This window comes from Morone saxatilis, unplaced genomic scaffold (assembly GCF_004916995.1).
Source record: "Morone saxatilis isolate NCDOM2014 unplaced genomic scaffold, NCSU_SB_2.0 Contig10, whole genome shotgun sequence".
Classification (NCBI taxonomy): domain Eukaryota; kingdom Metazoa; phylum Chordata; class Actinopteri; family Moronidae; genus Morone; species Morone saxatilis.
The window spans coordinates 10,999,008-11,025,548 of NW_023339652.1; the positions used below are offsets into that span (position 1 = coordinate 10,999,008).

General features: G+C 42.3%; 4 protein-coding genes across 6 annotated transcripts; 2 read left to right on the forward strand and 2 right to left on the reverse strand.

Moving 5' to 3' along the window:
• Positions 1-3,423: 3,423 nt before the first annotated feature.
• On the reverse strand, positions 3,424-12,643 carry pnpla8 (patatin-like phospholipase domain containing 8). 2 transcript variants are annotated; one of them, XM_035676934.1, is made up of 11 exons: positions 12,511-12,643; positions 11,280-11,347; positions 10,202-11,195; positions 9,859-10,008; positions 9,546-9,697; positions 9,224-9,318; positions 8,960-9,131; positions 8,779-8,836; positions 8,349-8,543; positions 4,927-5,122; positions 4,484-4,758 (listed from the first exon to the last, which is right to left on the reverse strand). In XM_035676934.1, the coding sequence occupies exons 3-11, from the start codon at positions 11,171-11,173 to the stop codon at positions 4,484-4,486; spliced, it is 2,265 nt and encodes a 754-aa protein (XP_035532827.1). In that variant the 5' UTR covers positions 11,174-11,195; positions 11,280-11,347; positions 12,511-12,643. The 2 variants fall into 2 exon arrangements, with proteins under 2 accessions (XP_035532836.1, XP_035532827.1); XM_035676943.1 differs by having other exon boundaries at positions 3,424-4,758; positions 10,202-11,347.
• Positions 12,644-16,376: 3,733 nt separating this feature from the next.
• On the forward strand, positions 16,377-17,447 carry avpr2l (arginine vasopressin receptor 2, like). The gene is made up of 2 exons (XM_035680843.1): positions 16,377-17,199; positions 17,368-17,447. Exons 1-2 carry the CDS (start codon positions 16,377-16,379, stop codon positions 17,445-17,447), a joined length of 903 nt encoding a protein of 300 aa, XP_035536736.1.
• Positions 17,448-19,096: 1,649 nt separating this feature from the next.
• LOC118338822 (THAP domain-containing protein 5-like) lies at positions 19,097-22,098 on the reverse strand. The gene is made up of 3 exons (XM_035676160.1): positions 21,900-22,098; positions 21,422-21,608; positions 19,097-21,057 (listed from the first exon to the last, which is right to left on the reverse strand). The coding sequence occupies exons 1-3, from the start codon at positions 21,983-21,985 to the stop codon at positions 20,293-20,295; spliced, it is 1,038 nt and encodes a 345-aa protein (XP_035532053.1). The 5' UTR covers positions 21,986-22,098; the 3' UTR covers positions 19,097-20,292.
• Positions 22,099-22,523: 425 nt separating this feature from the next.
• Positions 22,524-25,365, forward strand: LOC118338831 (dnaJ homolog subfamily B member 9-like). 2 transcript variants are annotated; one of them, XM_035676190.1, is made up of 3 exons: positions 22,524-22,629; positions 22,909-23,151; positions 23,790-25,365. In XM_035676190.1, the coding sequence occupies exons 2-3, from the start codon at positions 22,935-22,937 to the stop codon at positions 24,272-24,274; spliced, it is 702 nt and encodes a 233-aa protein (XP_035532083.1). In that variant the 5' UTR covers positions 22,524-22,629; positions 22,909-22,934; the 3' UTR covers positions 24,275-25,365. The 2 variants fall into 2 exon arrangements, with proteins under 2 accessions (XP_035532083.1, XP_035532094.1); XM_035676201.1 differs by having other exon boundaries at positions 22,551-22,629; positions 22,860-23,151.
• The last annotated feature ends 1,176 nt before the right edge of the window (positions 25,366-26,541 follow it).

Genomic DNA, 26,541 nt, shown 5'->3' on the forward strand with positions numbered 1-26,541 from the left:
CTACCATACTGGCACAACGATCTCCACGACCACACGCGCACTGGTGGTCAACTATCTCTGGGCCGAGTCTTCTTATTTTCCAATGAAGATCATCCATACCAGGGACCGAGTCCTCCCCCCCCGGTCCTCCCCAACTACTTACCACGACCATATCGTCGTGGTGAAATTTCCTCAGGGTCCTTTTCAAAGCTATTCCTCATCTTACGATTACCACGCGTCGGGTGTTGGCGGGTGCGCGGTGCTGTGGCCGTGGGGCGGCGGGGCGGGGAGGGTCTCCCTCTCCCCTCCTCCTGCTCTTCCAATAAGTCCATAATGCACTTACAAAACAAAAAAATCGAGCTCGAGCCGTAATGATTCTTCTTGTTTCCTAGAGTCGGGTGTTTGAGCTTCCTGTGCAGAATGCAGTATGTGCAGAGACACTAAAGAGGGCTGTTTTCACATTCATCTGCTGAAAGTGGAAACGCGCTTCTCTGTGTCATGTGAAACAATTTTACAGGCCGGTGGTACTTAGCGTGATGGTACGTAACATCACGAATAGTATTGAAGTCAACCTCGTCAGTATTGTGACTTATATAAGTGTATGTTGACACTTGAACGCTCCAGTACTATAGCAGTAGAGGTATTTTTAAGATTTGAATGTGGTAATTAATAGTTTCGTTTTGCAGCACAAAACAAACCCAGATTGACAGACAATTTATTGTTCCATTTATTCTTGCAATATACCTTTGCGAGCGGAGACATCTTATCATCACACTATCGTGTAAAATCACCTTCAACACAACTTCCAACCTCAGTACTTCGGTTCTACCACTTCGGAGCACCATCACCGTCTCGTCTGGCGTCCGTGCTTAACGACCAGTGCGCACGATCAATACGGCCCACTCGCGAAAACAATGCTCATATTGACAGCTACAATCCCGTTCTCCATACTCGTGTTCCATATCGTTTACACAAACACCTCTAACGTCTGGTCACAGACGCGCTCATACTGACAACTGGCGTACGCAGCTTCGTGCAACTGATCAAAGCAGCTTCTTTCCATACATATCCTGAATGAACAAGTATATGAGCGGAAGCAAAACCAGAAGGTGACTATATACTGGAACTTCAGCCTTTGGTAATTTTGTCCCTTCAGATGAAGATGGGATGCCCATCTCCTTCTTCCTGCGAATTTCCTACTCCAGCGCGCGAACGCTGTAACATACACCACATTACATCACCTCCAGGATTCGATTGTCTCTTATTTTCTACATCACGTTTTCTTCACAGAATCACGCATACGTCATCTAAGTCTGTAATTGAGTACAGAAGTAACCAATATCATGCTATCAGCTCGATTTAATTTTCTTTTTATTGCTATCAGATGCAAGCTGGCAGCTTCTTGCGACGACACATTGACACCATAACACACGCGATTACATAGATAACTTTGTTTCACACACAACTTGCTCACTCACATAGTGCCACTACGCGTGTTCTTATTTATAAGAATACGTGTTACAACATCCTGCCTACCAAGGAAACTACTCTATATATTCTGCTGCGATACGTTGATCTGAAAGTGGAATCCCGCGGGTGAGGCGCGTGCGGGAGGGTGCGGAGGTGGGGAGGTGAAAAGAGCAAAGGGGCCCGAGATATTTGACTGTTGGTGGCCAACACTGAGAGTGAGCAGCGTTCAGTTTCTTCTCTGTATGGAGTATTTCAAGCTGAGCTCACATACACAAGGTAAAACACACCATGTTAGCATCAAAATAAAAGAGGTGGAGTTGTGTAACAACTTCTCAGCATCAGGACAATTTTAGGCAAACTGGGCACACATACATTGAAAGATGAAAACCAAGAGGGGGAATATAAGTTTAGAAACCACCATCAGACAACAACTCACATTCTGCTTAGGAGGAGGAGGAGGAAGGAGGGAGAGAGAGAGGAAAAAGACGGACTCGCTATGCCACAAAAGGTATCCTAATAAACAGTGGTATGATATATATAATATCATAATGTGGTGGTTGTGTTGTGTGGTGGTGTGTGTGTGTGTGTATCCCACTCCTTCATGTAAACACAGCCTGGCAGACTTCACTTTACCTTGGCACTTTGGCCCTTTCCGACTCAAGGAAATTGCCAACAGGATGAACATCCTGAGAGTGTTAATCTCACGTTCACCTCATTCGTCTGTCTTGACGGTGCTCGTCAGAGACACTCAGTCTCCACACGCAGCTGGATGGGAGGCTTAAATAATGTTTTGTGCTGTGTTTGGCAGTGGAATTTCACAGCAACAATTACACCTCAGTATTAAAAGTTTTCAGATCAGCAGAGGTGCATTGCTCTCTATACAGTAGCTCCATTACTGGCCCTTTATCTTTAAACGGTTTACTCCATGGGGTATCTAGTCAATTTCAACTTGACATGCCTGCGTTTGGAAGCATTCATTATAGAATCACCCATCTTCATATGCCAAAACTATCTCATTGATTAAGCATTGAAAAATAGATTTTGTCAACCAAATTGTCTTGTTTTTAATCATTTAACTTATGTACCTAAATAACGCAATGTACCCTGACTTTTTAGGGATATCAATTTCCTTTCTTGTGGACTTTTTTGCTGTGCATCGGGAACACATGCTTTGAATTACGACACTGTTGGTTGGTTTTCATAGAGAAAGTCCTTATAATTTTCATGCACCTAAACTGTAAAATGTATATTAATCCAACATCCCATCAGCCTCCTATGATGTCCTTAGTTTTCCATGTATATATTTGTCTCAGAAACACATTTTCTGCCATATCGAGAGCTGTCAACATAGACACTCTTGTAGGATCTTTCACCGCAGTCTCAGTTTTTACCTACTGAAAAGTCCAAGTGTAGGCAACACAGGCATAAATCAGACCTCAGCGTTTGGGTAAAGTTTGCCATGGTGAAGCTGGTATTGTTAAAAAAAAAAAAAAAGGACCATCAATCTATCAGTCGAAGCCTGTTACAACTTTGACAGTTTGAAACCAGGAGTGAGGCCTCAGTCAAGTGAAATATTGACACATTATTCCCATCTGTCATCCGTCATTGTTGTGGAGGTTTGGAGGTATACCTCCTCGTGGCGTATTGTTCACGTTGATTGGGGTAACGTCAGTTTGACTGGGAGGAATGGCGCTGTGGAATTTCAGTGAATCTTCAATGGGATCAAAACAATAAAAGCAGAAAATCAATGTGTGCAATTGGAAAAAAAAAACCAATTCATCATAGGAAGACGCATGGCATTCCTTTGTGACAACTCTATTGTGGGGCTCTTTGTGATGTGTGTGTGGCAGCAGAATGGACAAGCAGATAAACATGAGTAACATCAAACAACACATGTGGCATATACTCCCAACCCACTCAGACTTTAAAAGAAATAGTAGATCGCTCAAAACAGAACAGAATTTATTTCACCAAGTTTTATTTTTTCATTACATTTTTTAGCATTCCACAAAGCAGGGGGAGGGGGGGGTATCAGGGCAATTAGGAGTCTGACAATGTAAAAAGTGTGTCAAATCTATAAAGTGTGAGACAACAATGGCCACGGCTAAGGATTTCAGGCTTGAGTGAGGTTAAAGGCAAAAGATTCATACTGAATACTGGGCCACAATGGAGAACATGCTTTGTTACCAATAGGAAAACACACATTCTGATACTTTGTCATTAGTGTCAGAAGGGATGTCAGGGTGGCTGTATGTGCCAATACAGGAAAGGAAATTTAAGCATCAGCAGTATTTATTTTGTCATATTTTTAAATTCTTGCAAGAGCACTCAAGTAACTCAGAATTACTTCAAATACTATCTACATTTTCTTGGTTAAGAATGACATTTTACAAAGTGCATGAGGTCTTTCTTCTGTACAGTGTTAGAAATAGGCAGTCAAGTTTATATTCTCATTGTGCAATCACGTATTCATTTTAATATATTCAAGTTACTGACAAGTCTTACAGTCAGTCTTACATTATTTCTTTACAAAATAACTAGTTATTATATAACCATTAATGTTCCATAACATGGTGCCGCATTACTGTTTTTGTGCATTCATCCAACCAACTCTTTTAGCCAGCTTATAATTCATATATTAATGAACTTCCGTACACATACAGTATTTCCGCTGTCTGAGTCTAGTGAATTAATATTATTCTGTCTCCATCATAGACTCATTCTGTGCCACAAAGAACAAATTACATCACATTTGTAATTCTACACTATTATTTACTGTATTGTCTTTTTTAATAAATAATCATAGTTTTAATTTCTCAAACAGTCCTTTAGGGTTAGGTACATAATCAAACCAAGTGCATTATTTGTTTTTTTACTCCAAAATTCCTCTCTGGATGCTTAAAAAAAGTGTCCAGTTTGCTCCCTTTTCCTTTTCAACAGTTAAGTTAGTCACAATCAGTTATGACAGTCTTTACACTCCGTGTCCTCTTACCTTAAACTCTCTCTGGTCGTCACACTGTTGCCAGACCAGTGACTACAGCTTGGAGACGAAGGGGAGACCTTCGTACATGTCGGCCTTGAGCTTGCCCCACTCAGCCAGTCTCTGGATGGTGCTCTTCTCCTGGCCCAGCACGCTAGCCGCCTTTCTCAGCTTGGCCTCGTTGCGCTCCAAGTAGCGCTCCCCCTCGCTCTTGAGGAAGTTCAGCTTCTCCGTGCGGTTCTCGTTTAGCGGGATGTCCTCGCTCATGTAGGGGTTGAAGCGGAAGTAGGTGTCGGGGGGCAGGAGAGCGTCCAGCATGGTGTGCACCTCTGAAATAAGGATGGAGGCCGGAGCCATTAGCTATTAGTTGGATAGCAGTTAGTCACAGGAAATTTTGCAAAACAACACTGGCTGTGACCACATACCTCTAATTTGGGGTTTATAAATAACTGTGTGAGACGCCAAACACATACAAGCAACATTTTGTGTGGTCTTACCCTCTGTATCGGTGGCACTGCTGATGACGTTGGTGAGCTTGGCCTTGAGGCTCGTGTAGGTCGTGCTGTTCTTGCCCGCCGTCTCGTACCGCCCAGTGCCGAGAGACAACACGCACTGCAGTGGCGTGTTAGGCCACAGACTTTTACACTCGTGGATGGCCAATGCTGTGGGGTTGTTGATTAGGAGTCCTCCATCCTGAAGGAGGAGACAGATGGGAAGGGAAAAGGGATAACGGGAAAGAGAACCATGAATAAAATGAAAGAAGACTGCCAATTACCCTACAGTAACCCAACTGTAAGGAAGGAAGTCAATGATGTGTGTGTGTGAGTGTGACTGTTTTAATACTGCATCTACAAGACAAGAACCGAGTCAGATCAAATTAAAATCTGTCAGCCATGTTTCTGTGTAAGAAGCATGTTTATGTCATATTGCCAGAGCAGAAAATTAGCCTTTTAAACCAACAAGCACAAAACTGTTAAGTCACCTTCAGCATTTCATCAGTCAAATATGCTTACTACCCAAGGTTACTGCACAAATAGGACACTTTGTATGTATACAATGTGCCTCGAGGTTTAATATATTTGTTGTGACAGCCTGTAGGGGACAAATGAGGTGAAGTGAACAAGCTGTCCCAGAGCTACACAGCTTTAGGCTGGAGGAAAAGAAGCTCCCTGGCCAGAGATGTGCTGCGCTGGCAAACAACCCTGTTCATTCAAAAGTAAACAAGTAGGAAAGGCTGTCTTTCCAGCAGCTATCCGCAGCTAAAATAAGTAATTTTCATGAGTAATTTAGTCTGGAATTTAGCTATATAAAGAGTCTAATTGCTGCATTACTCTAAATTGATACAGCATATTGTATTTCAGTATTCTAATCTCGACTGAATTCATTTAGAAGCTAATCACAAATGATGTGCTTGCTTTTTCATTAGTCTCTTTTTCACTAAATAATGTTACTGGATTCATGAAAGAGTTGCTGATCTAAATGAAGCCAACAATGAGAGAAAGAGGACAATCAAGCTGAATGGATGCCTAGACCAATTTAGCGTTAAACACTCAGTCTTTCCCCAAGTCCAGTTTTGGACCCTATCCAGCCACTGAAGTGATTTTGGCTTGGATTAATAGAGGCGAGTGTGGCACACAAGAGGTCCGGTCTTACCCAGCAGAGCGGGAGTAAAGGTCATTTCCATGCTTCTAAAGGGGGTGGGTGGTGGGAAAGTATCCAAAAAGCTTAAAGCTTAAATCCTCTCCTTCTTCTGGGATAAAGCAATCAGAAAATGGCAGTCAACGACAACCAATGCAGAAACAAACAAACAAGTCGTATGTACCTAGAATTAAACCTTTTTTTCTTCACCTAACTAATTTAAAAAAAATAGACAACTTTAATGTCCTTGTCCAGGATTTTGATTTAAATAACTATCAATCAATCACTCTGCTGCTCTGGTATCATTATGGAACAATACGGCCTAAAACATATCACTTAGCCTGATTATAAAGCGGTTTATCCTCAAGTGTAAGCTATTGAAACAGTGGAACACAGTTCACACTCTTGAGACAGCAGGTTAATTATGCAGCTGCTCCTCAGATCTGACTCTCCACCTCTCACCCCGAGGTCTCACCTAACTGAATGACATCCAGCCTGCACCTAATCACAACAAAAAGCTGCTAAAGTGCAGCGTCATCACACAGGCAAACAACTGGATATTGCTATAAATAAAATTAATGAACTGGAAAAAATAAATAAATAAATAAATAAAAAAAACTTAGGATGAAATATCTAGATTTGATCTATGTTGAGTCTGTGAATGCATCCATCGCCACGTCTATATATCTGTGTGTATATATGTATTTCTGGTGCTCTGCAATGGCAGACTTTTCCTGAGAAATACCACCGCTAGTGCTGAAAACTAGAGTAGGAGTGAGACCGGTGGGTGGCAACGGTAGCTCAACTGTCGATGAAACACTATGCAGCTCCAAGAGGAATGTAGAGAACAACACACGCGCACATACATACACCACTCATTCACTCTCCATCTTTCCATCCCTGCTGTCATCCCAGAGTCCATGGGAAAACAAACAGATACTTGGAAATAAATGGAAATTCTGCATTGTTAATACATTAGTAGCAAAACGAGCACACATCACAGGTTTTCCGGGTAAGAGGTTTCCGTTATAGCTGATTCTTTGCTTAATTAGTAGCTGGAAAAGCTTGGGCTCAGGCGAAGAACTAGCAGGCCTTTTTTAATTCAAAGGAGGAGAACCAAGGATATGATCAGTAAACATGCAGAGTGCTATTGGAGATAAGTATCTGTTATTGACTAAAACATTGGAAAGGGCTGGCTACCGAGACTCTTGCATTAGGAAATGGCAGGGGAAGAGAAATACTTGTTGGAAACAGGGACAAGGCTAATTTAGCCTAAGTAGGTTATCAAAATTAAGCTAAGCCTTGAGCATAATTGCTGCTCATAAAGACCATCTAAAGATATCTGGCCTAATAATCAAACTTCATAAAATAACACATTAAAGGTGCTCTGGGATAGAGCAATATAAAAGATGAGTAGTAGTAATAGAAAGTAAAATACATGTTACATAAACTGTAGTCACTTATCAGATGCCTTAAAAGCCAGATTTTCCTTCAATTACCACTTACTTAAACCCAATCTACCATTCTTGAACCTAATATTTTTTAGAATTTATTTAAGCCCTATTGGATAAGCCATAAGAAGAAGGAGGCTTAGGGGGCACAGACCGGGTCCAAGGACTGTCTCTCTACTTCCATTTCATGCTCTTCACTTTCTCTCTCTCTCTGACTCTTGACAGCCAGAAGAGAGAATGAATCAATTAAGGGACCGCCTTCAAGGTTACAGGTTTGAAAAAATAAAACAAATCTACACACATACCCTTGATGTATACACACACACGCACACAGAGTGCAGTGTAATGCTCAGTGCTTCCGTCCTTGGCACTAGGCAATGCAGCGCCACAGTGAAGTGTATTGATTGGTATGGTTTCAAGGAAATGACTCTCTCACACTGAACTAGAGCTTTGAGAGATGTGACATCGCTGCGGCGATATGCACCACTGTTGATGCAAATTTGAAAGAAAATCAATATCAGAACATTATTGATCATGGACAAAATAAAACCTAACTCAGATGTTTTATGCCTGAAAATTAAATTGATATGGTTTAACACTGCGGTAGTCCAGGGAAACCAGTCTGTATAAAATAAATGAATCAATTCAGGGTTTTGAAGATAGAAGAAGAAATCTATTTTTTGTGTTTTATATTTTATCATTGTTTTGGTTTAGCACACCTTTTAAAGGTAATGTATTATAAGCCACAGTGCTTTTCATCTATTCTGCAATCTGTGGCATTGTTAACCTCCTTCTGCATCTCCCATCTCTCTCCATGTTCCATGTTGTACCTGATGGAGGTCTTTTCCCAGGACATATTCCTTGAAGTAGCCCGGGGCGGCAGACGAGGCCCTGATAGCCTGCCACATTTTGTGTTTGCAGTCTCCAAGGTAGTGGGATCTCACTCCTGGCATTAGTCTGTAGTTTCTGAACACGAAGGCCTTCAGAGGTAAACCCCTGTTCACAATGGCGCTCACTGCTGACACCTGGTGGACATACAAAAGGGCATATTTACAGAGGAACATGCAAAGTCATCTCTATTTTTCAGGCACCTCAGCAAGCTGATATTTTTGTGTATTTTAAACACAATTTAAGTGTTTTGCTGCGCAGTGGACAGTAAAGTAAAAAAAAGAGTAAAAAATAAATAAAAATACACAAACATCCTCAAATAAAATTGACATGTGTAGAAACAGTGTAGAGCTGAAAAGATATGCGACATACTTTAGGGCAGTTTGGGTCCCTGGCACTCTCAATCATATGCCCCTCCCCCATCCTTTCCCTAAAGAAAATGCAAAAACTGATTAAAAACACAGACAAAATAGACTACCTCAGTGTCTTTGTAATCAAGGATGGAAGAGAGTTGTGAAGGAACAGAAAAAAGGAGGGAGTCCTGCAGACTAACTTGAGGATGTTTTCCCATATTTCGCTGTCATAGAAAGCATGGCTCCAGCCCATTTTGACAGTTCCAACAATGACGTTCTGCTTGAAGACGTCCGCTCCCAGCTTCCTGTACATCTCCTCGCACTCCTCTAAAGGGATCTGGAAAATTCCCAGCATGAAGGCCAAAATGGCACCTGAAGCAGAGAGAGAATAAGTGTGGGCTGCATGTTTGTATGAAAGCTGCTATATAAATAAAGCTGAGTTGAGTTGAGCGATGACAACGTACCTGTGCTGACTCCACAGATGTAGTCGAACAGTTGGTGGATACGTTTGCCTGTCAGATTCTGAAGTTTATGGAGAGTCTGCAGAGCCAGCAGTCCCCTGGAACAAAGTCACAAGCTTTACAAACCGGGACTGAAAACATGCAGCTCTTATATTTGACAGCTGGCCTGCAACGAAAGCTGTTACTTTATATTTCTCTGTAGTGTAAAATAAACCATATTAGTTCCCATCATTTCTCACTTGTCAATCAAGCAATGGAGCCTGTATTGCGACTTGGTTTTATCTGGATTTTTTGGCGTTTTGTTTCCCCCCCGAAATAGCTTTACCTTGTCCCGCCTCCATCTATGGCCAGAACCCGAATTCCTCTGCCTTTGACCGGTTCGGTGTAGCCAACCAGGGCCAGTGCTTCTCTCACAGCAGACTGAAGAGGAAGGTCTCTGGCCTGGCGCAAACGCAGCAGGCAGGGCAGCACTCTCTCCTAAAAAGGTCACAATTACACACAAACATACTGACTGCTTAAATGTCCCACTTACAAAAAAAAATGTAACACACACACTTACATGTAGGACTGTGCATCTGACATTAAAGTGAACTGCGGCATACATAAAAAATAAAAATAAAGAAAAGATGCACACTGACCTTTACAGCTACTCCTCGCGTCTCTGGGAACTCCAGGAGATGACAGCTGAGCTCCTCCACTCGAGTGGTGAGGAGCTTGACATCAGTGACTCTCTGCAGGCCTTTAACTAGGGCTCTGGTCCTGTTGTCTACACTCACCCTGGCTATTATCTGTATGACAAATACACACCGTGTACAAAACATTAGGACAATATATATATAATATCCTTGTTAAAGCTTTTTGTCTGGTTTGGTTGGGTACATACATAAGATAATTTAAACAAATTTGAAGCCATCAATAGTTAAAAAGCTCAAACTATCTACCACAACACTGATGCGTTCAACATTAGTCTGAGCACCTTACCTTCTCTCTTTGACTTAATAGCTGTCGTTTCACTTTCTCCTCTTCACTCTCTGTCTTCTCTCCTGCCGTGTCCACAGCGGGCTCTTCCACAGCGACTGCCGAAGACTTCTCTTTTTCAGCTGCGATGCTTTTGGAGTCACCCCTGAATTTGGGGACCAGGGGTGCGATGTAGCTGCCAACAAACGCCTGAACGCTGGGCCGAGGGTAGGAAAGATAGTGGGTGAAGCCTTTTTTAGGGGAGGTAGCAGGCGCGGGAATGGACTGAGCTGCACTTTCAGGTGCAGGGATGTCAGAAGAGGGGGTCCCTACTGGAGGACTAAGCTTTTCTGATGGAGACGGAGAAGGTGGAGAGGTAGTGGGTGCTTCAATACTTTTAGCCTCAGCCACTGGGGACAAAACAGGAATGTGGTTGCGAGTCGTTTGAGGCACAGCGCTGAGAATGGGCTCAGAAACAGGATCCTCCCCTCCTCCGTGCTGCTGCGGCGGCGGCGGCCTGTTGTCTCCTTCTTCCACTGGTGTGCTGGTACCAAAGTAACTATTGATGTGCTGAGCCAGAGTTTTGTAGGTCTCATCCATGTTAGTGGACAAACCTGCGGGGTGAAACAGCTGCATAGTTTGTTTCGCCACGTTCGAGGAAGAGCTCGGAGCAGACGCATTTGTTGCAGAAGCTGAACCGGATGTGGACTTCTTTGTGGCGACAAACGGATTTTCTGTAACTTGCTGGCGTTGCTTGTCTGACTCCTCCGCTGCTGTGCTCCTCTCGCCTTCTTCTTCTTCTTTCATGGTGGTTTCGGGTGGCGAGGCGGTAGCCGTGTTGTTAGAGGCTAAGGTCTCTGCTTTGACCAGAGCCTTTTCCACATGGGTGCTGTCGACTGTGGCACTGCCAGGCTTGAAGCGGGAAAACTTGGAGATGAGGTCTGTGCTGCCTACGGCCTTGGTGACGCTGTCGAGCGTGGTCCTGATTCGCGACATGCGTTTGCTGGCTCACTCTGCACTGAAGTGGAGAACTGTAAGTTATTCAGGCAAAAGGATGATGCTTAATGTCTGTGTAAAAAGATGCAGCATGCTGGCAGACTACCTGCCATCAGCTACAGCTCGTTTCAGTAGAATCCCATTTTGGAAATTTGCTGCTTGTTCCAATTTTTCCTGAAAAAAAAAAAAAAAAAAAAAAAAAGACACACAGCACAAATTATTCTTTAATAGAAACATATTTTCATAGGAGAAAACATTTGACACTGCAAAGGGAAAGTGGGCCGACAGAGGGCGCCATTTGACACCCTATCCATCCTGGTAGCCATGGAAACTGCTAGAGCAACAACAACAACTTAAACCCGGCTGATGCCATGTCTGATAGCGATTGTTACAAAGACAAGATGGGAGAGGACCGACATTCATCAGATATGAATTTCACAGCAGAGTCAGCGCTTCTTGTGAACGCTTTTCTGGACAGACGCCGCCGCACTGCCACGAAGGAGCAGGTGGATCACTCCGCCGACAGCGAGACGGTGAGGACTGTGAGCTGGGTTGCTGCCAAAGACTTTACAGTCGAAGTGGGGAAAAAGCAGATTGGGGAGTGTATTGAAACCTGGGAGATGCAGCCCTGCTGGCTTTACAGTCTGGCCTTCCTCTACTGTACCGAGGAGGAGTACGACACCTTCCACCACTACCGGGCCCGCTTTAGTACCCCGACCCCGCGGAAGCCGATTCAGGGCACAGCTAGCGTCTACTTCGCCGTGAACATATCTAAAGTCAAACCCCAAACTCTGCCCGTGGAGGTGCTCTTCGTGGTGGAGTCCAACAGGCTGGTGCACACACCCGGGAGGACCAGGTTCAGGGAGAAGTGGCTGGCGGACGTTATTGAGAGCAAGACTCTGCTCCAGAGAGCCGTGGACCTTTGATCAGGAGACACCGCCGAAACCACCTCAACACCCACTAACGTTAACTTATTATATACCATTAATAAATCCCACAGGATGGCTATATTGTCTGCAAACAAACATCAACCCACTTTTAAATACCGCTAGACCACAGGGACCTTAACAGTTAGCTAAGCTAGCTTTAACGTTGAAGCACATATTAAATGTTTCCAAGACAAAGAAACTGTCTGTGTTAACTCGATAATGTGTCGAACAAACACCTCATGGCCGTGCTGTTTTAAGGCTAGCTCGCTGAACAGACAGCTGACAACGTTGTAACACTTAAAAACTCCTTACATTAGCCGCTGTTAGCCCAACGTTGGCTAATTTAATCAAGTCAGTTTGTCGACTTTTACGCAGTGTCGCAAAATAATAAAATTGTCGTCTTCTTACCGTACGTAAACAAGAGACGGTTAGATAGGCTGCAGAAACATTTCATTCAGTGTGCTGCTGGTACAATAACATGTACGAGTGCTGGTGACGGAAAATAAACAGGAAGAGGAGAGGAGGTGACGTAGTGCCCTTCGTTACAGTGCAATGCTTTATTTTGGCCACTAGATGTCGACAAAACGTCTTTGAAATACAAAGAAGAAACCCCCCCCTTCCGAAAAAAGCAATTTAAATACAGATAATCCACAACACAATATGTGCAGTGTAGATAATAACGTGTTAATGCATGACCATGATGATTTGATAATCGTATTGATCTGTGGTTGTGGTCTGGGTTTGCTCTTTCACAAACATAGCCAGCAGCAGTCATACTGTAAGCATTTCAGCACCATGGAGAGCAACAGTTAATTCATTTGTCATAGTGAAATAGACTTCACGGTTACACCAGTGCATTGCAACATTATAAAACATGCAGTGTTACAATATCCTGGTGACCATTTGTGTCAGAAAACAAAACAAAAAACCCGAATCTGTCTGTCTTATTGAGATGTTAGGCATTCAAGATGTCAGGCACGGTTGTCCTTAGCTTGAAGTAATCAATGATTCAACACAGTTAGACTTAAAACTGGGGGAAGCCATTTGTCTTGGGTCGTGATTTGTGACATAAAAAGAGTGACATGTCATGTTGAAAATATATTAGAGTTAATTAAATCCATGTAAGTGCTATGAATACTAATGCAGTGCACAATTAACGGTCCCTCTTACTCAGTTCTCATACACACTCCCCACTGTTTATAATGACTTTAAACTCTGTGCGGTGACACGGTAGTTAAGAGCCAATCCACAATGCTATTTAAAGGTCAATTATTGTTCTCAATGATTCACTTCTGGCACTCAAGATGAATCAAAGCCAACAAGATTTGTGGTATAACTTCACCTAGCTTGTGTGGGCCTGAAGTTCATGGTATTTCAGTGCCCGGAGTGCCATAGGTTGGTATATAATACATTTTCCATCTGCCAGATCCAGTCAGAGGGCTGCCCTGGTAAAGGTCAGTGTAAGTGCTCTTTCAAAAGGATCTAGTTCGCATGGAGGCGATGACACTTATTTGTGCTGAGAATTTCACTTGAAAGAAACTTCTTTTGAGAGGCAAAGTGGGTGGAAATAGAATCATCGGGTGGTAACAATTGCTAAAGGTTGTGTGTGGGAAATAGGATGATAATTGGCCTACTCAGGTCAGAGTACGGTGGAATGAAAGAAAAGTGTCACTCTTACTGAGAGTGCCAAGAGTGCAAAAAATGACTCATGAAGAGTCATTTTTTGCACTCTTAGCACGTTGAGCACATTGTAGCACATTATTATATTTATTTATACTATTGTATGATACAGGCACAACATAATGGCATGAACAAATAGAAAGTCAGAATATTGTTGTGCATACTGTTGCTATTGCTTTGGAAGAACTCCAGCTCTTCGACGTACAATATGCAGAAAACAAAAGGGTCTGATAGCGGCTGGATGAGTGACAACACTAAAACACTATCATCTTTTTCTGCTTCAAGCCCACGCCACCCTATCTATTGTGTAAGATGAGCACCCTGCATAACCTGAAGGGATCATGTAATTTCTTTCATTTGTCATGAGTGAAATGGCGGCCACACAACTTTTGTTGTAACTGCTCCAACATGGAGATTATACTGTACATGTCCCTGGCATCTAAGCACAATTTAAAAGTACTTAGAAGAAAAAAATAAAGATACTTTGACAGCAATTTTCTGTATGGTGAATGTTGTGGTGCTGTAAAAGAACATGATCTCTGTGACTCGGAGAAGTCTGAGAAAATTACCCTAATGACATCATCAGGGTTGTTTTGAATTGGGTTTGAAATGATTATTAGACACAACTGGGGGTATAAAGTTTTAAAAGATGCCAGCATTGAACAGACAACCAGGGTTAAAAAAAAAAAAAAGTTGAAAGTTGCATTATAGGAACTATAGCATGAAATATAGAACAAAAAACATGTATCTCACAAGCCCTTAAACCTAATGAAGTAGTACTCTTTTAATTCATATTTCACGTTGCAACTTCAGCTGTAAATACATGTTATGTGTGTTGCTTGACAGCCTTCAACTCATATTTCAGGCGTCTTATTCGGTTGACTGTTTAACAACAGTTTAAGTATCAAAATCCAACATCCACCTAATAGGGTTTACTCATTCCCACTCCTTTTATATACAAAATAACTCTTTCTGTGTACTGAAGTGCATCGGCCTTAACATCTGATGGGACAGTAGGAGAGCTGTATTCAGTCAAGGACAATATTTGACTAGCTTTTCTGCTGGCTCTTTCATTTCTTTTTCTACCTCCATTATCTAAGTGTCAGGGCTGTAATGACAATTCCTATAGTGCAATTACTATCAAGCCCACCCCCAATAAAATCAGTGGAGTATACCATTTGTTTTCACAAATAAGATGCAAAAAATTGAATGGCATTATTAAAGGTGACCTTCTATGCTTTCCTTTATTTTCTGTCATACATTACGATCCGCTATAACATTATGAGCACTGACAGGTGAAGTGAATAAGTCCAGGCAGGGTCAGCTAATTGGACGGCTAGCTGCTCGGCTAAATGAGCTAGTACTAGCAGTAGTTAGTGGCTATGGTAGCTAACCCCCAACAACAAGTAAAGATCTCTATTCATCAGAAAACTCTGAAGAAAGTTAAGCAGCCAGAGGACTGGGAAAACCAGAATCACCAAAATCAAAGTTGTGTTTTTGTGCTGTAATCAGTGAGGCCTGGCACCCAGAAACACTTCCCTCCGGCAGCAGCTATCATTTTTCCAACCCAACTCCTGTCTTACTTGTGATCTGATAAACACTAAATTCATCAAATTCAGTGCCCCATGTTGCTATTTTCCAAGCTCAAGTTACTGTAGCTGTCATACACCATCAGCACACCAGCAAGAGGATGAGGAGGTGCTCACAAGAATTGGCTGCTCCCTGTTGCAGGCGTCTGGAAGTTAGCCAATCAGAAGATAATGGACTTTGTATGGCAGGCCTTAAAGAGACAGGCGTTAAAACAACTTGTTTCAGACAGAGGATGAACTGAAGGGCAACATAAAGGGCCAATATAAGATAAATAAGGAGTTTTTTAAAAACTGTGAATTATGCAAAGTTAATCTAGAATAGAAATATAGAGCTGTAAATCAGCACAATAGGTCTCCTTTAAATTGGGATCCTCTGCGATGAAGACATGCTGATCATTTACACACGCAGTTTGACATTTAACATTCTATTACATTACTAAATAATACATTTGAATACTTACAGAGTATGATCATTGTGGTCTTATACACAAATGGGCATCTGTTACTATTCTTAACATTAGTGAAACAATTCTTTGGATCTAAAAAGTAAAGTAAAGATGTGTAATAACGGAATATAGATATTTTACAACCTGTTAAAGGGCCATTTCAGAAGGCCATGTGAAGATGAATTATTGATTAATAATGGTGATTAATTAAAGTTCAGGGGGGGAAAGGCTTTTTGATTTAAGTTTGCATTTAGAGGTTATGGTTTTGAGGATTAACCTTTTTTTAGAATTTATTTGTTATTTGCATTCTAGTCTTGTGTTTATTTCTGTCTCTCGTAAGGCTGACACTGACATTCAGTCGCCACTGACCCCCTTCACCCCTTCAAGTGGATGACTTTCCCTTCTTACAGCCACCGCAGTCACTCACACACGCGCAAAGAAGGAAAATGTCGAGACGTATCTGCGCCAACACTGCAATATTGCAACTCCTGGAACACGCAACGTTGATTGAACCCTAAAGATACGGGACCAACAGGACACATCAGGAATTCGCGCTTAAATGGATCCCAGAAGCAACAGCTCTGAAAAGGCACCAGATGAGGATGGAGAAGTGCATGGACATTTTGCGCTCATCAGAGCTGGGATTTTGGGTTTGATTTTTGTGCTCGCAACATGTGGAAATCTCTTCTTCTTAGGCACACTTTGGAAGAAGCGAAAAAGAAACACAAGGACCCAGCTGTTCCTCCTGCACTTGTGCTTGGCGGATCTGGTGGTCGCATTCTTCCAAGTCCTACCGCAGTTTCTCATTGAAATTACGCACAGGTTCCGAGGGACAGACTTCCTGTGCCGGTCCGTAAAATACTTGCAAGTGGTTGGGATGTTTGCCTCCACGTACATGATGGTGGCTATGACCATAGACCGGTACCATGCGGTTTGTAAGCCGATGGTTTCCTTCTTAAAGGGTTCATTTAGGAGATACCTCTCCATAGGCGCAGCTTGGCTGATCTCCCTCGCCTTCAGCTCTCCTCAGCTCTTCATCTTCTCTCTTCAGGAGGTGGAGGAGAACCAGTACGACTGCTGGGCAACATTTATAGAACCGTGGGGGAGCAGGATCTATATCAGCTGGATCACCCTGTCGGTGTATGCCCTGCCTGCCGTCATTTTGCTCTATTGCCAGTTAAGAATATGCACAACAATCTACTTCAACATGAAGAGAAAGGCGCTGCAGGCAGGGCGCACGGGCAGGAATGGGGTGTCCAACGCGAAGGTGAAGACTGTGAAAATGACATTTGTGATTATAATGACATACACGGTGTGTTGGAGCCCATTCTTTGTTGTGCAGTTATGGTCTGCATGGAGCCCCAGCAGTGCGCCCACTAAAGGTTCGTCCAAATGCTGTCCAGGAGGTCCCCATCCAAAGGACCAAAGATGCCTGCCACATTCTATTTAATGTCACTGTGGTGTGGGCCCACCTTATACATTAATAACGAATGAGATATTCTACAGAGCCAGTGTTCAGTTGTTTACACATTTCTCTCTTTCTCTCACAGGTCCAGTTTTTGCAATCATCATGCTGCTGGCCAGTCTCAACAGCTGCACCAACCCTTGGATATATCTCTACTATAGCTAAAATTAAAAAAAAAGAGCCAAAGCTTTATGAACTAATATTTATATGGGTGTTTCATATCAAGGCATAGATACAAGCCTGGGCCTGATGAAGTCTGGATGGGTCATCAGGATGAGGATACCTGACACCCAGAAAACCAAAAAAGGTTCAGCATAGATTTTGTTTCAATCTGTGTTAGCTGTTGTGTAATGCTCTTTCATGAGCACTATGGCCACAAGCAAATTTGTAAAAAATAATAAAGAGGACTGGAATTCATTGTGTCACCACTTTTGTGCTACAAATTCTGACTGTATATCAGTATTATATTGAATTTCTCTCGGTATTTTACAGTATTTTGTGAGTTAATACTATGTTTTCAGTGTTCCGACAAATAAAACATTAATTGTGCATTAAAGAAAACATACTGTATATGTTTCTGCAGAATAGTTTACAGCTGTGAAACAAGCTAAGACATATTCTTGTTTAATGCATATTAAAATATGGCAGCGTAAGTATCTTTTCCTCCAGGTGTAACGATACTTGCGCAGAGCACAACACTGTCTTTCCTTCAGTTCTGGAGCAAATAATGTGCAAAGCCTTTAAAAAAATACCCATTAAAAAGCCACACATATTTGACTTATTTGTAATGTTCTGTAAATGCTTCTTAACTATAATGTTAACTGCACACACAAGCTACCTGCATCTCTTCCTTCCGCGTGTATGACTTAGCCTTTTTGCATGATCACAAATAAACACAGCTATTCCAGATTTTCAATCTAATAAATACATAATTACATTTGCCTACAATATGTAGAGCAGCATTTGTTTCGGTAGCAGAGATGTAAAGCACCTGTTGGAATTTGTTACTGCTCTGCTCCTAAAGAGATCCTCTGAGGAACACAGTGAGATTAAGTGTTTCTGAAAATGCTTTTAAAAAGGACTTTAATAAAAAGACGGCTGTATCATCTTTTGCTTATTTTATCCTTGCTCTCGTTCTATTATTAACATTTTAATACTTATTCCTTTTTTTTTTTTTTTTATTGATTGTGAATTTCCCCGGCTGTGAATGACTTTGGTAATATTGCACATTTCCAGACAAAGACTTGTCTTATTGCTTCCCTGTACTTTGAGACCTGCACTTATCTCTAAAGGATTTGGTCAATGCCAAGAGATCTCATCACAGTACATTAGTCCCCTAATGCACTGTGATGATGTTTTGTTTTCCTGACAAGAGGTGGAGCAACAGGATTACAACTATTTCATTTCATTACTAATTTCGAGAATCCATTCTCTTAATCCTTGCTGCAGCAGAGCCCAGTGTCACTCTTCAGCAGGGAGGGAAATGTGTCATCCTATAACCTTTTAATGTAATGCAACACCCTGGAGTCATTTTAAATTGCACTTCACAAATCCTTTCATGTGTGCAATCAATCATTTTGTAATATATTCGAAAACTAATTTAGCCTCTCTTCTGCCCTTCTGCCCCTCTCTCTCTCTCTCTCTTACACAGCTGGTGTGGAAATCTAAAGTGTGTCAAATTAAAGATATTTACTCCACCTTCAGCATGAGTGTCTACTGTCTTTGTAGCCTAATTAAGTCTCAATGTAACACAGTCATGTAAGGCTACGCTCAATGAACAGCACAACAGGTGTGTTTATCTCTCGGACAGTTTAATCCTACTTTCATCACAGGTGTGGGTTCAAAATATGATGTTTTAACATGGTCACAATCCGCTTTACACTGTTCCACAGATTCTGTGACCAGGCCTGTTACAGTCCAGAGGCAGCCTATGGCGTATTTCATTCTGGAAAGCTGCTTCAAATAAGATTAGGTATCTCACTCGGCCAAAATACTATGATGACCAAGTCAGGGCCGTAGGGTGGAAAAGTGGCAGATAAATCCTGCTGCTGGTTCATGTTCATGTCATTGTGGGGTTTAAAACAATCACAGGGGACATAGTGGACACAAACGCAGCCCCCAGAGTGGCACATGCTTTAAGAAACACATTAAGGTACACTTTATTATACTTCAAAGCAAATCCATCACTGGTTTTTCTGTAAAGAAGAATATTTTTTGACTTGCAGGAAATTGCACAGAATGACGGGCATTCAAGCACAGGACAGAAATATAATGAGCCTCTGCTTCCACAGACATGATTGCTAGTGATTCTAGGACACTGGAGGCGCTGCATGTACAACATGTGTGAATGATGTTGTTTGAACAAGGTCAAACAACACAAGAATTGATTTAATGTGTATTAACACAGCGAGAAGTCGCTGTTGCAGTCACATATATCAAAGCTTAAGAGGGAACAGGCAGTTGTGAATCCAGGTATTGATTCATGGTGACTGTTAGAAAATGCTTTTCATTTGAAAAAAAAAAAATCACTTTTGCACCATGAAATGACATAATGGACCAAGAAAGTGTGATAAAGGCAACGGTCAAACACAGACCAGGTGATAAAACACAACAACGCTGATGGCATTGTGTAATAAAAGCGAAAGAGCCATTAATAAGTTAGCATACGGTACCGATCACGTCAGAGATCCCACTGTGTAGACACCCAACAGAAAATCTTGGATATGCATTCGTAATGCACAACAGAGAGAAAACCAATGCTTCAGTTTAGCTTTGAACCACTTCCTGTAAAGACGGTCACACAGTGCCACCATGTGGACAAAAACAAATATACAACTGTAACATGGAAACGAGAGCAATGTCACAGAACACTGAGCACCAATAGAGTTTTTATAAGACACAATGTTAACTGCTGTGCTTTATGTAAAGGAGCATGTGCAACATAGCAGCAAAACTGACTGAATGGTAACAGTGAAAACACAGAGTCCATGGCTTGTAATTACTTGCAGAATCAGAGCAAAACGGATGATATATAATCTTCTAAAACTTTCTGCTTCTCTTTAAAAGCAGCACCGTCTCTCTTCAGGAGGGCTATCTCTGTCTCCAGATCATGGATTTTGGCCACGGTGCTCTCCTCCCTGCGATCCAGCTCCAAGATCTTTGCATGCAAACTCAAGATCTTACTCCAAAGCTGATCTTTGTCCGTGTCTGGTCTGCAGTACGAGTGTTCGTAAACAGAGATGTGCTCCCCCTCAGCGGGTCCCGTCTCCTCCAAAAAGCAGCCCGTGGGTTGGTCTGTGACCATTTCCACAGGGACGAAGCTAAAAGCCTGGCCCAAAGCTGCTTGGAGGGCGGCTGAGTCCACGTTTGCCTCTCCGTCGGAGAAAGGGCCCAGTGTCTCACAGCACAACACAGTCACGGTGGAGTCAGCCTGCTCTTCAGAATTGGGCCCAATGCATGAGGAAAGTGCGAGGCAGGACGCTGTTGGTATTCCAGTGTCGCCCCGTATCTCACAAGCAGCAGTCCGCATCTCTGAGAGATTCGAATGACAGGAGATGTCGGTGTCCGACACCAGAGGCGGTTCAAATATCACCTCTGTGTGCTCCGCGACGGTGCTGTTTGTTGTACTCAAATGGACCTTTCTGCATGTTCTGCTCAAAATGAGAGGCCTGTTACTGAGAGGGAAGTCGATTCCTGTGGGCTTCATGTCAATGTCTATGGTCCTGGGCTTTGCCTTGGGGCTTCTTTTAAAGGTTGTAACTTTCTTCTCACCATCCTGAGATAAAAGAAAATGTGTCTTCGTTAAATGGGATTATGCAACGGCAGCAGAGTAAGAGCACAATACTGTAATAGGCAAACTGCATGCTTATAATGGAACTGTGTGGACAAAACATCAGAAATTCTCTGCAGAGCAATATAAATCAGACTGGCAATGGTCAATCTCAGGCAATGCAAACAAATTATAATGAAGAACAGGCACACCAAAAAACTCTCGATGGACCTAAACTTCTTTTAGTATTTTCTGTAAGTGAAAGCGCACTCTTCCACTTGCAGAAAATGTTGTTCCATTGGTTTCTGATGTGCACCAGGCACTTTCTCGGATGGATGATAAGACATAACAAAACAAGACAGATACATACATCCTCAGTGGAGGGGAAAATGGTCGGTATGGCTGTGTTCTTCAGGTAGCGGATGCCCCATCGAATATCGAAGCAGTCCTCTGTGAAATGCTCACTGCACAGGTACTGATGTCGACTCGGGGTCCACTCCTCCCGCCCCATGTTGTTCACCCATTTCTGAAGCCTGGGTTTGTCTTGCAACGGAAACCTTTAGGCAAAAGAGACGGAAACGTGAAGTAAATGGCTGATTTGACACAGCGTCACTTGAACGTTGCATTGTTTCTGACTGTCCACTGTCTCCCATGGCACCAGTACAAACAGGTAAACATGACATATAGAAGAGAAGAGGCTACTTCTGACATGCCATTATTACTATTAACGTCTCACTTCCTCTATCTTTGACTAAAGGCGCTAAGGATAACAGAAAATAAGCAGTTGCTGCTAAAGTAAACAAACATTTCAACTCGAAGACACACCAGAAAGAAAACCAAACACATACGGATAGAAGCTTATTCTCTTGTTGTCTTGTCTGGATGCATTTCCCCCGCGGTTTCTGCAGACTTTCACAGCGCAGTACCGCGGCATATCTGCGGGGAAACTGCATGAAAACGCTTCACAGACTCCCGTTCGTGGCTAACATTTTTGAAAACACAAACCAGCTCGTAAACTGTCACTTCCGGGTTGTAGTACTCCTCGCAGCGGAGGTGACGTCTACTCCTTTTAAAATTTTAATTATCAAGATAGTTAACGTACCGGGTGTGATTATAAACGGTTACACAACTACGTGGAGGGAAATGACATAAAATAAGATTCCGCAAATATATCATTTGACCATTCATCTGTTGTTTTATGCAAAGACTATTCAGAATAGTACACATATTCACTAAATAATGTCATTTACAGGTCTGAAAACCAGTTTACGCCTCACACCCGAATCGATTATGCAAAAATAACGGAGCAAAGCGAAGACGGAAGTACACGCAGGTCACACTCTCGCTTGCATTCGGCTTCTTTTCGCACTATCCCCGTTCTCCACGTGCGCACTGTTTCCACCAATCACTGGGCTCTGAGTCACCGTGTTGAGAAACCGACCAATAGCGTTGCGAGTCGTGGTGTTACGGCTCAGGAATGCATCTCGTCAACAATAGTTAGCTTTCGTTTCGCATCAGCTGGAGCTGTTGGCGGCTGAGAGAGAGGTATCTTCGGGCTGTTTGTCACTCCGTCTCCAGGTAATGCGAATTTTGTCTGTTTTATATGCAAACGAGAAACACTTAAAGTGCCATTAAAAAGCTAATTGAAAGCAGGGCTCATTAAGTTTTCACCCTTATTCAGCTAAAACAGTGAGTTGTTTTTTTTAAAGTAACAGTAGTTAGCAACGCCATGTAACCTTCATTCTGGCTACTCTTTGAATAGTTAAGGTAACCAAATGACTTTGGAAACCGTTCTGTACGCACTGCAGGGGCGTGTGACACGTCGTTAACCGAGCTGTCAAACTGCTCCCTTCACAGCCTCAAAGGTGCCAAAACCAGCAGCCATGGCCACAGCGCAGTCGGTGTTGCTTCTCGCAGTGCACATTCTGCTCATCTCAGAGTTCATCCTGGCCAAGAGAGACTACTACGACATACTGGGGGTGACCAAAGATGCCACTGAGCGCCAGATCAAGAAGGCCTTCCACAAGCTCGCCCTGAAGTACCACCCTGACCGAAACAAGGGCCCGGACGCCGAGGCGAAGTTCAGAGAAATAGCTGAAGGTAAGTGAGTCACTGTGTCATCCCATAATGTGGGGCAGTGGGTAAATACTTGTCTTCTTTACCTGCAGCTTAGACTTCATAGGATTTTTACCCCAAGTCAAGATTTTTTTTTAGCATTAACTACCTTTAATAAGGATATGTTTATGGATTACATATAAGTACATTGAGAGATGGTTATAGTTAGATTAGATAACATTGTGTATTTGTGACACTGTCTTCAAAAGGAATGCCTTTCATTTCATCCCTGTGAGACATTCCTTACAGTAATAAACACACGTCTTGTTTGTTGTGAGGCGACATATGCTATCGTGACAACAACTGGGTGTATTTACTGGCTCAATCTCTTTTCTCTAACGGGCCTCAGTAAAGAAAATCACACTGGAAAGGTCACTCATTTAATCTTAAGTGAAATCGGATTACATTTATAATTTTTCAATTTATGTCCACCTCAATCTGTCTCATTCTAATCTGATCTCATCTCCGCAATTCAAACATTTCCCTCTCGCTTCATAATACATGGATAATAAACCCGTCACTACATTGCTCAAGCTTGAACTCAGCCTGTTCAGAAACGTTTGAGTGGCGGCGTCACAGCAACCGGCACAATGAGTGATGTAATGTGTCTTTGTCTCTACCAGCTTACGAGACGCTATCAGACGATAAGAGGAGGCGAGAGTACGACCAGTTTGGTCACGGCCCGTCACCAGGGGAGGGCCACGGAGGAGGTGGACGAGGGGGAGGTGGCAACTACAACTTCAACGAGCACTACCAGTCCTTTAACTTCAACTTTGATGACATCTTCAAAGACTTTGACCATTTTGGTCAGCAGCAACGACACCAGCACCACTTCCACTCCCAGAATCAGGCCCACCAAAAGAGACACTTTGACAGCCACTTCCAGGCTCATCGGGAGACTATGAACAGACAGAGGAGGCAGTTTCAGCAGGGGGGCTTTGGCGGAGGACTCTTTGACGACATGTTTGAGGACTTGGAGAAGATGTTCTCCTTTAACACGCACAGTTCCAGGACTGAGAGCAGATTCCAGGGTTCGGGAAAGCAGCACTGCAGGACAGTGACCCAGCGTAGGGGGAACATGGTGACCACCTTCACCGACTGCTCCTGAGAGGAGCAGAACACGGCGCTCTATGGGACACTGCTGGGTTTTTTCTGTTGTGGTTTTGGAATTGAGTGCTAATTTATCACTTGGTGGAACACAGAATGATTTTGTGTGGCTTTTTTTTTTTTTGTAATTTTCTGTGTGTAATTTCCTTTTAGGAACAAATATCCAAGTCGGCCTGATACACGGCTGCTTCCGAGCAATAACTCACGCACATTATTGCTGATAGCACGACACAAGTCTCATGCTGATTAAGATACCTCCCCATTATTTAGCTTACCGTGTTCATTATGTTTACTTGTGTTCATTTCTCATGATGGTACAATCTGTTAGACTCAGGTATGGCCTAAGGTTAAAAGATAATTTGAATTAAAAAGATTTTTTTCGGAGCAATGAAGCAATAAGATTTTGTCATTCTGCAGCTACTAAGGCCATACTGTTATTGTGCTCTTAACATAAATCTTTTGCTAATGTAAAACCAGGCTTTGCTCATCTAAACATAGTATACCCTGGCCTTGTACATGCTTAAAGATTACACAGTTTAAGTTTCACGGATGTTGATTCATAGAACTTGCATCAAATTTTGCTGTGAAAGTGGAGCTACACAGAAGATGTGCGCAAGTTGGCCATTATCAACTGTTACCTCGTTTTAAGTTTCTTTCTACAGAGTTGCATCTACCTTCACTCAGTCAGGGTAGGAAATCAACATCAGTCCTATGACAAATGCTGGTATACTAAGCCAAAGGCGAAGTGTGTGTCCTCTGAGCTGTTTTTTGTAACCAGTTGTTTTGATGGTTAAAAGAAAACCCCGGGGTCATCTGCCAGTGAAGCTGAACGGTCTGAAAAGTTTCCTGAACTGATCATAACGTGCAATATTTAGCACCTTTGCTCTTCATGTTGCCTATCTTTCATAGACAGTGCTGTATAAATGTCATTGTCTTATGTCTGCACTTTGTGTGTGTGTGTGTGTGTGTGTGTGTGTGTGTGTGTGTGTGTGTGTGTTGTGAGTGAGAGAGTGTGTGTGTTTGTATGCTGAGAGTGGCCTAAATGTTGATGTGGTTGCATAATAGTTGGAGAATTAAATAAAAAAGTTACACCGAGCCTGAGTTTGTGTTTTGTTCTGGAGAGGAAAAGTGTAAGAAATGCATCCGTATAATTCAAGTAATTATTATTATTAGTTATTATAGCTATAAATTTATTTTTTCAGTTACACTAAACACTAATCCAAGTTTAGCATAAGAAGTAACCATGGTTCCCCCGTGCAATTGGAATTTGATCAAGCTTTGTCAGTCAAGTTTTTCAGATATATAATCATTTGCCTGAGAGTAAAAAACAGTTGTCATGTCAGCAGTGTTTCTGAAACACTGCTGACTGACAACTCATTGTTTTCTGCAAAGTGACAAGACACAAGTGTTGTACAGCAACTGTTTATTTCAAGTTTACACTGCTGACAAGACACAACGTGGTATAACCAACTGTTGTTCAAGTTAACCCCAGTAGAGAGTGTGCTTTCCTAAGACAGAGAGCAGGGCTTGTGTACTAGGAGAGCCTTTGTGAAAGAGAAGAGCACCAGCTTGACGAAAACAAAGACAATCGTGGGTTAGAAGCATCTAGATGAGTTACTATGGACGGCATAGAGAGGACAGTTATAAAATCTACTTGTATAGGAAGGAAGAACAGTAAAAAGAAAAAGAGAAGTTTGTATGCATTTCCGTAAACCTAATCAGATAGAGACCAGATAAAATCTGAATTGACAATTCATACCTAGAGTATATTCAACAGAGGATGGATTGGAGTCCATATGGGGCTTACAAGACACTAAAGCAACATCAAGTCAAAATAATCAAACATGAGAAATCGAAATATACAGTTCCAGCCACAAACTCAAAAAAAGATGCATAAGAATTAAATTTTGCATGACGCAACAGCTGCTGAAAAATGTGAATGGCAACTGTGCATTACACTTTCACGTGGGCCTGAAAAAGTTCTATTTGTAGTCTGAAAACTTCCTCTCGTTGGTATGGTAAATTGTAAAAAAATTGGCCAGCCCAGCATTGAGCTGAGAATCTAATGATCTAAACTCAAGTACTGGCTTATGATGGCAGTGAAGTGCTTGCTAATTCAGGATTTGCATAAATCGGAATGCCAGCAAAAAGAAAAGAGAGCGCCAAATAATACTGTAATTACCTACTTCAGCTCAGAAAGCTGCCCCCCCAGCCAGACTAAAAGAAGCAAAACGATGCCAGGAGGCTAACGCTAACATGCCAACTATT

Coding starts and splice junctions, on each gene's coding strand:
- pnpla8 (XM_035676943.1), bottom strand. CDS start 11,173: ATGTCGCGAATCAGGACCACGCTCGACAGCGTCACCAAGGCCGTAGGC. Junction 9,319..9,545: donor ATAGATGGAGGCGGGACAAG/GTAAAGCTATTT, acceptor ACTTTGTTCCAG/GGGACTGCTGGCTCTGCAGA. Junction 4,759..4,926: donor CAGTGCCACCGATACAGAGG/GTAAGACCACAC, acceptor TCCTTATTTCAG/AGGTGCACACCATGCTGGAC.
- avpr2l (XM_035680843.1), top strand. CDS start 16,377: ATGGATCCCAGAAGCAACAGCTCTGAAAAGGCACCAGATGAGGATGGA. Junction 17,200..17,367: donor CAGCAGTGCGCCCACTAAAG/GTTCGTCCAAAT, acceptor TTTCTCTCACAG/GTCCAGTTTTTGCAATCATC.
- LOC118338822 (XM_035676160.1), bottom strand. CDS start 21,985: ATGCCGCGGTACTGCGCTGTGAAAGTCTGCAGAAACCGCGGGGGAAAT. Junction 21,609..21,899: donor AAGAGAATAAGCTTCTATCC/GTATGTGTTTGG, acceptor TTTTGCCTAAAG/GTTTCCGTTGCAAGACAAAC. Junction 21,058..21,421: donor TTTTCCCCTCCACTGAGGAT/GTATGTATCTGT, acceptor CTTTTATCTCAG/GATGGTGAGAAGAAAGTTAC.
- LOC118338831 (XM_035676190.1), top strand. CDS start 22,935: ATGGCCACAGCGCAGTCGGTGTTGCTTCTCGCAGTGCACATTCTGCTC. Junction 23,152..23,789: donor GTTCAGAGAAATAGCTGAAG/GTAAGTGAGTCA, acceptor TGTCTCTACCAG/CTTACGAGACGCTATCAGAC.